Raw genomic sequence first — 11,194 nt, forward strand, 5'->3', positions numbered from 1 at the left:
AATATAGAGGGCTAGGGGCATAGAGTGCCCCTGAGCTCAATCCCCAGTACCAAAAAAAAAAAAAAAAAAAAAAAGGGAGAAAAAGAAAGAGGCCTGAATGATGACTCCTAGACTGTTGTCCCTGAGAGAATGACCTCTCTCAGTGAGCAATAATTAACTTGTACCCGTGAGAAGAATCCAAACTGTGGTGGTGATGGAGGTGGGGCCTGGTCAGGACAGACCTTACTGCTGGAGAAAGGAGGAGGCCTGAAAGTCCTATAGGCATTTGTGTTGTTATCATTACCTCCTGTCCACCCTTCAGGTCATTCACCCTGACCAGGGTGACCAGGTCAAAATATTTAACAAACATTGAGAAACAGATATTGACCAATTAGGACAGCCCCAAGCTGTGCTCTGAATGAAGCGGTGCTAGAGGCCATGGCTCAGCCTCTGGAGTGGCTAGACGATGGGAATGTCCAAGGGACATTGGACAGGACAGGACAGAGGGGCAGTAGAAGGGGACTGGTGGGTGGGTCAGGGCAGTGGCTGTGAACCAACTGTCATGAAAGTATTTCAAACTTAACAACAATGCCTGATCATACCACTGTGGCCAGCTAAACCTTGGCCTGCCCCAGCCTCCAAGCAGCTTCCAGGCCAGCCTAGGTGCCTCGTGCCCTTGCATTGGGAGGATAACGGACCACCCTCTTCTGTTGGCTACAGAAATGGGGGATGTGAATGATCCCAAACTCCCAAACTGCAGAAATCACAGTGACCTTGTCTGTTTCAATTTGAAATGGGCTACTTCCTTCATTACTTCGTTTCTTCTTTTTCTGACCCACCTCTCTTTCTGTCTTTGCTGCTGGGATTGAACCCAGGGCCTTCCATATGCCAAACACATGCTTTACCACTGAGCTACACCCCAGGCCACAGGGACGGCTTCACAACTGGCTGTGATCCGACTTTCCCTCGGATGAGAGGGAGCCTGGCAGGGAACAGGAGCTCCCGTGGTTTAGTGGAGGACCCGGGGATAGGAAAGAAACCCTCTCCTCCCAAAAGTAAAAGCAAGGAGGTAACGGTATTAAGAACTGATACTATCTCCTGGATTCAGATCCAGATGCCAAACAAATCTCATCCCCAGAAATGGAGTCACCATCCCAATGAAAAATTAATACCCCAGCTATCTGAGGCTTGACTCCTGGGCCCCTGTGTTTCCTTCCCTTGGGGTCCCTCTGGTAGGGGAAGGAAGGGGATCCAGAGGGAGCTGGTTCCTTTCAAATGTACAAACTACAGTGTCAGGCTCCAAGGGCATCACACCTTTTATTACAAAAAACAATAACTTAATTTAGCTCTGTACAAAGTCAGGAAGAATTCTGCCCCAGTGAGCAATCTAACTTCCAAACAGTCAAACTTCCAAACCATCCCCAGAGGGGACAGCATTCTTGGCCCAGAGGCTCTGGGGACCACCGAGGGCCTACCAGATGGCTGGAGTACTGTGTGCAAACTGTGGAAGTCCAAGTTGGGGTGTGGCTGAGTGAGCCTCCTAGGGGGCTGAGTGCTGTCTAGCAGGCTTTCCTCTCCAGGAGCGTTGACTCCCTGTTGGGGTCAGCCAGGCCAAATCAGCACTGCAAGCTTCTGCAGGTCACCTCAGCAAAAGCATGTCCTCGAGGAGTCCAGTGATGTCTACATCTCCAATGATAGGGCGAAAGAAGAGGTCCCCAAGAAGGCTGCATGGAATGCTCTTAAGAGTGGAGGCCGTGAGGAGGACCCGTGCCAACCGGCCTTGGCCTGCTGGGTACCAGGGCTCCAGGACTTCACACAGGGCCCAGTGAGCCTCCTGCTGCAGGTGCCCAATGTGGGAGGAGGCATGAAGGCCTGGCACATCTGCAGGAGGACAGAGTGAGAGGATTGGTGAGCACCCCATTCCCAGCCACCAAAGGAAGACGCTGGCCCAGAATCAGGCCACCAGCAAACACCCTTCTGCACCTCTCTCTCCCGCTTTTCTCTCCCCAACCTCAGTACTGGGGAGTGAACCCAGGGGCACTTAACCACTGAGCCACTTCCCCAGCTCTTTCTATCTTTTTTTTTTTTTTTTTTTTTTTGAGACAAGTTCTTGCTAAGTTGCCTAGGTTGGCCTCAAACTTGTGATCCTCCTGACTCAGCTTCCCAAGAAACTTGCTCAAGTAAGTTTTCTTTTCTTTGGTGGCAAGGAAGGTGCTAGGGATTGAACCCAGGGCTCTGTGCGTATTAGGCAAGTGCTCTGCCACTGAACGACCCGCCTGTCCCTCGCTTCCTTTGCTCAGTCTTCCAGGCCCCACTCTACCACCTCCATAATTTAGTTTTTCATTTTACTCCCCATCCATTTATGGAGAGGCAGTATTAAGAACTAGACTGCCTCTGGCATCACTAAATAGCTGAGTAATCTTAGTCAACTGTGTCTTAGTTTCTTTCTTTCCCATTTTTTTTTTTTAATACTGGGGATTGAACCCAGGCCCTCAGGCATGCTAAGCAAACACTCTAACCACTGAGCCACATCCCCAGCTATTTTTATTTTTTATTTTGAAACAGAATCTCACTAAGTTGCCCAGGCTGGCCTTGAGTTTGCAATCCTGCTGCCTCAGTCTCCCAAATAGCTGGGATTTCAGGTGTGCATTAACATGCCCAGCCTGTAGTTCTTCATCTGTAAAGCGAGAATAATAGTACTTGTCTCAGCCAGAAGCAATGGTACACATCTATAATCCCAGCTCCTCTGGAGACTGAGGCAGAAAGATCCCAAGTTTGAAGCCAGCCTCAGCAACTTAGCATCTTAGCAAGGCCCTTAAGCAACTTAGCAAGACCCTATCTCAAAATAAAAAATCCAAAGGCCTTGGGGTGTATTAACCATCTCAGTAGTTAAGCATCCCTGGGCTCAATCCCCAGCACTTAAAAAAATATAATTCCACTCTGCTGGGCTTTTTATGAGGTTTAAATGAGCCAGTATATGTAAACCCTGAGATGAGGACCTAACATATGGTATGTATAATATAAGGGTTCACTACTATTATTACAATAGTAATATGCATTATGGATGCCACAAAGGCCTTTGGGTGGGGAACTCCCACCCCATGCTCTGTCACTACCAAGAATACTCTGTTACTCTCCTGGCCTATTTTACAAAGATATCCTTTGTCCCTGGCTCCCCTTCATTCCTCTCCTCTGTGTGATCTTTCTGAACCCATAGAGGAGTTTCACTTTCAGAACTTCATCATGCAGTCTGCCCTTGAAGATATGACAGAGACACAGCTGTGCTGTGCTCCTCACCCCACATTCCCTAAGGGTCATAGCAGATTTCTCAGGAACAGTGGCAAGGGCCAGTCTCTGGAGTGTACAGACCTGAGTTCCCATCCCTGCTTGCCCCTACCTGGCTGTGGGACCTTCAGCTAGTCACTTAGCTTCTCTGTGCCTCTAATGTGAGGTGATAATTCCATGATACCGAGGACCCAATGTGATAGTGGATGTCAGGCCCTTAGAAGGTCCTTCCTTGGCTGGGCCCTGGCCCCTTCCTACCACAGTCCTCTTCCATGAGTGTCTGAGAGCTTACCTGGATTGAAGAGGATGGTTCCTTTCAGGTAGGCATACTCTTTGGGGCCCAGCTTGAGACTCCAGAAGGACTCTAGGCAGCACTGAAGCCACTGCACAGCAGCCAGTGAGGGCTGGGGCCTGTCGGGTGGCTGTCCCCAGCCAGCACTGCTACTGGGCTCCTCCAGCAGGATCTTCTTGAGTATGCTGGGCACTGGAGCTTCAGCCACCTCAAAGGTCACTGTGTCTTGGGCCAACCCAAGCAGAAAGAGAGAGCCCCAGCAGCCCTGTAGCAGCCGCCGCTGATCCTGCGGAGGGAGCTGGCAGAAGGAGGGCAGGTTCCTGAGGAAGGCCACTGTTTTGGCCAGGACATCCAAGGCCTCCCGGCAGGTGCGGTGGGGGGCACACAGGCGGACAGGCCGGTGCTGCAGGCACAGGCAGCGGCTTGGGGATGGGGGCACTGAGGGCCTGGGCCTGAGGCTGGGGCTCAGAAGTGTGTACAGAATGGTCGGGTGGCCTGCAGCGCCCTGGCACGGGCAGGCCCCTGGTTGGCTGGCGCTCATGGTTGGGGACCTGCTCCTATGTCTTCCCAGCTCTCTGGCCCTCTGTGCTGAGCTGTTGGTGTTATTTATACCGCCAAAGGGCGGGAGGGAGGATGGCCCGACAACCTTGACTCCAGAAGTCATGTTCATTGAAAAAAAACAAGGCGCGCGCACACACACTGACCCTGGCTGGACTGGGGAAGTGGCGGGGGAGGGGGAATCGGGAGCTCCACGTGGCATTGCTATCGCTTCAGTCAATGAAAGTGGCTGGTGCAGGGCACAGGGCTGCGGCCTGCTGGCCTGGCTGCCCCTTATCGGATGACTCAAGTGGATAAACAGGGTCATTAACCCAGGCTGTACCAGGGCACCAAGGCCTCAGGTGCACAATCAGCAGGTGGCTGTGACTGGTGTTTCTATTGGTGCCCACTCTTCTGTGTATACAAGACCACGGTTCTTTCTTTATATGTATATATATTGTAGTTGGACCCAATACCTTTATTTTATTTATTTTTATGTGGCGCTGAGGATTGAACCCAGCGCCTCAAACGTGCTAGTCAAGCATTCTACCGCTGAGCCACAAGCCCAGCCCCAAGACCAGGGTTCCTGCAGAGCCAGGAAGCCAGCCACAGAGCTGGACAAGCCTTGAATGCAAGGGCCACCCTGGAAGTGCCTTATCATTAGCTTGTTTGCATAACCTTGGGGGCCCTGCTCCTGTTGTGGCAAGGAACAGGTTGCAGGGAAAGCAGCCAGGACTCTGGGTGACTGGGAGGACTTTGTCCACTGTGCAGTTTAAGAGGTCCCCTTCCTCTGACTCCAGTTCTGGGCTCCTGCGGGAAAAAAGTCCTTCAGAACTCTTTGTCCCAAGCCTGGATTCCTCCAACTCCTGAGAGGTTATGTCTGCTGAGAAACCCTCAGAGAATGATCATGAAATATGGTTGCCATTTACGGAGCACCTACTATGTGCCAGTCACTTTCTACAAGTATTGAGAGCTTCCTCGTGAGGCTAGATACTTACATTGTGAGACTCAAAGAGGTGAGGTGCCTTGCCTATGGTCACTCAAACACAAAGGGACAGAGCCCAGATTTGTCTGTCCCAAAGTTCTTTTTTGTTCCCCCAGATCCACTGGCCCAATTGTGCAGCCAAGGCCTGAGCTTCCCAGATCTGGTAGCTAGCTGCTCACTTCCCCCTGCCCCGCTGCGGCCTGCTCTGCAGATGCCCACCTGGGACCTGGACAGAAATGTTGCTCTGCTGCCCCATGGCTCCTCTGTCCTGGCATCTGTCTCAGACAGTAGGGTGTGGGGGAAAGGGGGACTTGGAGGTCCAGCCTGCTATATGCTGGGAAATCTGGTGTCCTGGATGGAGAGAGAGGCTCTGGCATCATCAGAGCTGGCATTTGCTCTTGGCTCCATCACTTCTCAGCCAGTTGTGTAGCTTTGGGCTGATCCTTGGTCATCTGTCCATCTGTCTGTCCATCTGTGATCCTAAGACCTTCCTGCAGGGCTGTGTGAGGACAGAGCAAGGTTCTGGATGTCAAAGTAGTTCTGAAATGCAGAGTGGGGATTTAGCTTCCTACTGTTCTCTAGCTAAGGGCCAAGTACCCCAAGACAGGCAGACATGCGTTTTCATTTGTGAATGATTTGTGTGTGTGTGTGGGGGGGCGGGTACTGGGGATTGAACCCAGGGGCACTTTACCACAGAGCAACATCCCCAACTCTTTTTATGCTTTTGAGACAGGATCGTACTAAATTGCTGAGGCTGGCCTCAAACTTGTGATCCTCCTGTCTCCACAGTAGCTGGGATTATAGACATGCTCCACCATGCCCAGCTTGATCCTTATATTTTTAAAGTTGCTGTCATGTCCCCTTTATTTCACTGAAGCTTCACAGCTTCCCCTCAAAGAAGACTCTGGAGTCAGATTGCCTGGGTCCAAATACTGCTTCTTCACTTAGCCGGATGTCCTTGAATAAGCCTCTTTTCTTTCTGTGGCTTGGTTTCCTGAGGCTGCCAAGTTGCTGTGATTATTAACGTGTGCCACCATGCCCAGCTGGTTTCCTCATATTTAAAAGGGTGACAAGAAGCCAGGCATAGTGGCACACACCTGTAATCCAAGCAACTCAGGAAGCTGAGGCAGGAGTATTGCAAATTCAAAGCCAGCCTCAGCAATTTATTGAGGCCCTAAGCAATTTAGAGAGAGAAAAATTAAAAATTAAAAAGGCTGGGGATTTGGCTCAGTGGTAAAGTACTCCTGGGTTCAATTTCCAGTACAAGAAAACACACACACACACACAACACACACACACACACACACACACACATGCACACACGTGAGCACATCCCCACACACACACACAAAAAAAAACCCCACAACAAAAACCCCATAAGCATCACAAATCCAAAATAACAAAATACTTTTACTATATTTACAATAGTGGTCTTAACAATTGACTGACAAAATGTGCCTACATGGTTTAACTGCATGTTCTTTGCTCCTCTCATTCTATTTCAGGTAGTGATCTGTTTGTTTTTATTTTGAAGCAATTGCAAACAGGAAAGTTGCAAGGAGAGTACAGGGCTTTGTTGTTTTGTTTTGTTTTGTTTTTCTCTGCATTGGGTATTGAACCCAGGGGTTCTCTTCCACTATGTTACATCCCCCTGCCCATTTTTGTTTTGACATGATCTGGCTAAATTGCTGAGGCTGACCTCCAATTTGTGATCCTCTTGCCTCATCCTCCCCAGTCTATGGGATTACAAATGTGCACCACTGCCTGGATATTTGGTATAATTCCTATCAAAAAAGAAAACTGGGGCTGGGATGGTGGCTCAGTGGCAGAGCACTTGCCTAGCATATGTGAGGCACTGGGTTGATTCTCAGCACCACATATAAATAAATGAATGAAATAAAGGTCCATCAACAGCTAAAAAAATATTTAAAAAATAAAATTGTGCAAGGAATATCTATGATTACATATGCCATATACTTTTTAGTTTTGTCTTTGTTTTTGTGGTGCTAGGGGAATCAAACCCAGGATCTCATGCACGCTAGGCAAACACTCTATCACTCTATCACAACCCCAGCCCTGCATATTCTTTATAAGAAGTTTCTATTTGAGTTGGGTGTCAATATGAAAGGGCAATTTACACATGTGATGCTTGAAAGAATTTTGCACAGATTTGCATCTTGCTTCACACACATACTTTTTCTCTTCCACCACCCACATACTTTCAGATGACCTGGGAATCATTTGTATCAGGATAACACCCTGCACAGTGAGGGTCACGATATACAGTGACTGGTAGGAAATGTTCCTGAAAGCCCTCTGACACCAGAACAGACAGGAACAAAAGTGACTGCCAGCCACCTAACTAAATCCAAACTAAATGCATCTCTGATTTCCCCTTCACTGAATCTCCAAATCCTTATAGCTTCTCTGATTCAAGGGACAGTGGCATAGAGGTGGGAGCAGTAGTGGTCTTTTTTTTTTTTAATTTATTTTTTAGTTCTCGGCAGACACATCTTTGTTTGTATGTGGTGCTGAGGATCGAACCCGGGCCGCACGCATGCCAGGCGAGCGCGCAACCGCTTGAGCCACATCCCCAGCCCAAGTAGTGGTCTTAACTAACTTGTAGTTTACAGAATTTATTTTTGCAAGTTAAAAAGTATTTGACCTGATGAAGATATTGCTGGGCTCTCTCAGTGCCTAGAATGAGCCAATGCAAGTATGGTCCCCTAAAATTGAAGCTTTGTGTGTTGTGTGTTGTGTGTGTGTGTATGGGGGGGTTGCTGGGGATTGAACCAGGGCCTTGCACAGGCTCAGCAAGAGCTCTATCACTGTGCTACAGCCCCCGTCCCAGCTTCTTTGGCTTCACAGCAGTCTGACCCCCACAGTACCTTTCCTTGGTGCCCATGAGGCTCACATGGGCGTCTGATAAACAAAGCACCTGGCATTTAGCAAGTGCTCCATGAGGGATGGCACTTGTCATCATCGTTGCTATCGCTCTCATTTTCTGGAAGAGGAAGTTGAGGAGGAAGACTCTCTCTTTTTTTTTTTTTTAATATTTTATTTATTTTTTCTTAGTTCTCGGCGGACACAACATCTTCGTTTGTATGTGGTGCTGAGGATCGAACCCGGGCCGCACGCATGCCAGGCGAGCGCACTACCACCTGAGCCACATTCCCAGCCCCTTGGAGGAAGACTCTCTCTACTGGACTGGGGGTTTCATGTCTGGGACTTTTTTTTTCCAGCCTTGCTGGGGCTGCCTTTCCCTGACCCTGTGTGCTTGACAAACTCCTGGCAGCCTCGGTCTAGCTCAAATGTTACTTCTGTAGCACTGGGTTCATATCCGTCCTTTTTAACCTCCTGAGAAGAAGAAAGTTTTCTTTTCCTGGGTTCCCAGGTCACCTTGTCCACACCCAATAGTGCACCCAGCACATAGTGTCACGATCACCCACTTGTTTGCTGTGGGTAGTGTTCAAATGCAGATGCAATCAAAGGTCACCAGACTTTCCACCGAGAGGACTTCTTGGGCAACATCTAATATCTTGGTGAATTCAAGGCTCAAGATCAGGCTTTAGTCTCTTAGTGAAGAGTCACATTATAGAAATGCCTGAGATTGCTTTCTAAAATCAGAATGTCAGTTCAGGATGGTAGAACCCTAAGGAGAAGTGGGCAAGGAGTGCATTCTGGAGTCAGGCTGACTGGGTTAAATCCTGTCTCTTCCCTTTCAGCTGAGTGACCTTGGGTATGTAACTTCATTTTTCTTCCTTTCATTCTCAAATGAGATTCAAAACAGCATTCATATCATAGGAACATAGGAAGGGTGTTTTCAGCCAAATAAGTACTTAGTGCAGTACTGAATACTTAAGAACAAGTCAGTAAACTTTACTGACATTGTATACAATTGGTTAATGACATCAGGCAAAGACCATTTATTCATTCCCCAATTTTTTTTTGCGGGGGGAGTGTACCAGGGATTGAACACAGGGGCGCTTAACCACTGAGCCACATCCTCAGCCCTATGTTTTTTTTTTTTTTTAGACAGGGTCTTATTAAAAGTTGCTTAGGGACTCACTAAATTGCTAAGGCTGGCTTTGAACTTGCTATTTTTCTGCCTCAGCCTCCTGAGCCATTGGGATGACAGGCATGTGCCACTGACCTGGCCCACCAAATATATTTGGAGGTTCTACAATATTGGGGGCTCTGATTTAAATGCTGAAATGAATCACATAATTGCTAGTTTCTATGAAATTTATATTCCAGTGAGGGGAAATGAATGTGGAACCAAAATTTCTTAATTGTGTATTTCAATTGTAGTAAGTAATAAAAAAGGATGAGCAGAGGGCACTTTGAAGTTGTTTTTTATTGGGGGGGATACTAGGGATTGAACCAGTGGTTAATCAGTGCTTACCCACTGAGTCCCATACTCAGTCTTTTCTTCTTTTTTTTGGGGGGGGGTGCTATCAGAGATTGAAACCAGGGACACTCAACCACTGAGCAACATCCTCAGCCCTTTTTTTGGGGGTGGGGATACCTGGATTGAACTCAGGGGCACCTGACCACTGAGCTACATCCCCAGCCCTGTTTTGTATTTATTTAGAGTCAGGGTCTCACTGAGTTGCTTAACACCTTGCTTTTGCTGAGGCTGGCTTTGAACTTGAGATCCTCCTGCCTCAGCCTCCAGAGCCTCTGAGCAGGGATTACAGGTGTGTGCCCCTGGGCTGGCTCCTTTCTTTTTATTTTTTATTTTGAGACAGGATCTTTCTAAGTTGCTAAGGGCCTTGATAAATTGCTGAGGCTGGCGATTCTCCTGCCTTATCCTCCAGAGTTGTGATTATGATGTACGTCATGGTGCCCTGTTCAGCAGAGGGCACTTGAAAACAAAAGTCACGGCGATGGAGACTTCATCTGATAATCAGGTCCAGTCAAGCCTTCACACCAGTAGCATTTAGGTTGAAACCTCATAGATGAGAAGGAGTTGGCAGACACAGGGCTATGAATTAGGGCAAGACATTTCAGGAGCTGAAGGAAGCTAGACAGGGAGGCTGGAGAGTAAACCAGAGAGTAGGACAAGATGAAGAGGTGGCCAGGGCCCTGATGGTGTGGTTCCTCAGGAAGCCACGCCTGGAAGTTTGGCATTTGTCCTGAATGCAATGGCAGTTCATTGAAGGGTAATTTAAAGCAAGGGAGTAACAAGGTCTAGCTTATACTTCAGAAGGACCGCTGTGGCTGCTGGGTAGCATGGATGACAGAGGGACAAAGAAAAAAGAAAAGGAGATCAGCAAGGAAACTGTAGGTATAGTTGCCAAGCAAAAGGTAACCCTGGCTCAGACTGGAATTACTAACGGCACTTTTCTTCACAGTAAGGTGAGAAGGGGACCGGATCCAGGTATATTTTGGATGAAGAGTTGAGGGAACCTACTAAAAGATTAGATGAGCTACGTACGTTTGGGCTTGTGAAAATGAGTGGATGAGTAAAAGGTTTGACTTTGGCCAGGGGGTGCTTAAAGAGACCATTTAGCTCAACGGGGAAGACTCTGGGAGGAATTCATTTGTTGTATGCAGTGGGGAGAAGTATCAGTATTGGTCATGTTCTCAGATGAGAGGTCTAGTAAGATAACTGTGGTTCATTGGCTTTGGCAGCATTGTAACCTTTCCTGAGCCTTTTAAGGAAAAGACAATTTGAGCCAGGCATAGTGGTGTATGCTTACAATCCAAGCAATTTGGGAGGTTGAGGCAGGAGGATCACAAGGTTGAGGTCAGCCTCAGCAAATTTGTGAGGACCTAAGCAACTTTTTAAAAAAATTTATTTTTTAGTTGTAGGTGCACACAATAGCTTTATTCTTATCTGGATTGAACCCAGCCTCACACATGCTAGGCAAGCGCTCTACCTCTGAGCCACAACCCCCAACCTCAGACCTAAGCAACTTTGTGAGATCCTGTATTAATATAGAAAAACAGGAAGGATTGGGGATGTAGCTCAGTGGTAAAGTACTCCTAAGTTCAGTACCCCTATTCAAAAACAAAAACAAAGACAAACAAAAAGGGGCTGGGGTTGTGGCTCAGTGGTAGAGCGCTCCCCTAGTATGCGTGAGACACTGGGTTCAATCCTCAACACCACA

At 48.0% G+C, this 11,194-nt stretch overlaps 1 protein-coding gene across 1 annotated transcript; it reads right to left on the reverse strand.

Annotated features, from left to right (window-relative positions):
- Positions 1–1,396: 1,396 nt before the first annotated feature.
- Positions 1,397–4,104, reverse strand: Nr0b2 (nuclear receptor subfamily 0 group B member 2). Its single transcript, XM_026391760.2, has 2 exons — positions 3,557–4,104; positions 1,397–1,860 (listed from the first exon to the last, which is right to left on the reverse strand). The coding sequence occupies exons 1-2, from the start codon at positions 4,095–4,097 to the stop codon at positions 1,619–1,621; spliced, it is 783 nt and encodes a 260-aa protein (XP_026247545.2). The 5' UTR covers positions 4,098–4,104; the 3' UTR covers positions 1,397–1,618.
- Between the last annotated feature and the right edge of the window lie 7,090 nt (positions 4,105–11,194).

The sequence above is a fragment of the Urocitellus parryii genome, chromosome 11 (genome assembly GCF_045843805.1).
Source record: "Urocitellus parryii isolate mUroPar1 chromosome 11, mUroPar1.hap1, whole genome shotgun sequence".
NCBI classification, from domain to species: Eukaryota; Metazoa; Chordata; class Mammalia; order Rodentia; family Sciuridae; genus Urocitellus; species Urocitellus parryii.

Excerpts from the sequence above, each read along its gene's own strand:
- Nr0b2 (XM_026391760.2), bottom strand. The coding sequence starts at position 4,097 with ATGAGCGCCAGCCAACCAGGGGCCTGCCCGTGCCAGGGCGCTGCAGGC. Across the intron at positions 1,861-3,556 it reads AACCATCCTCTTCAATCCAG|ATGTGCCAGGCCTTCATGCC; the intron begins GTAAGCTCTCAG and ends GTCCTCCTGCAG.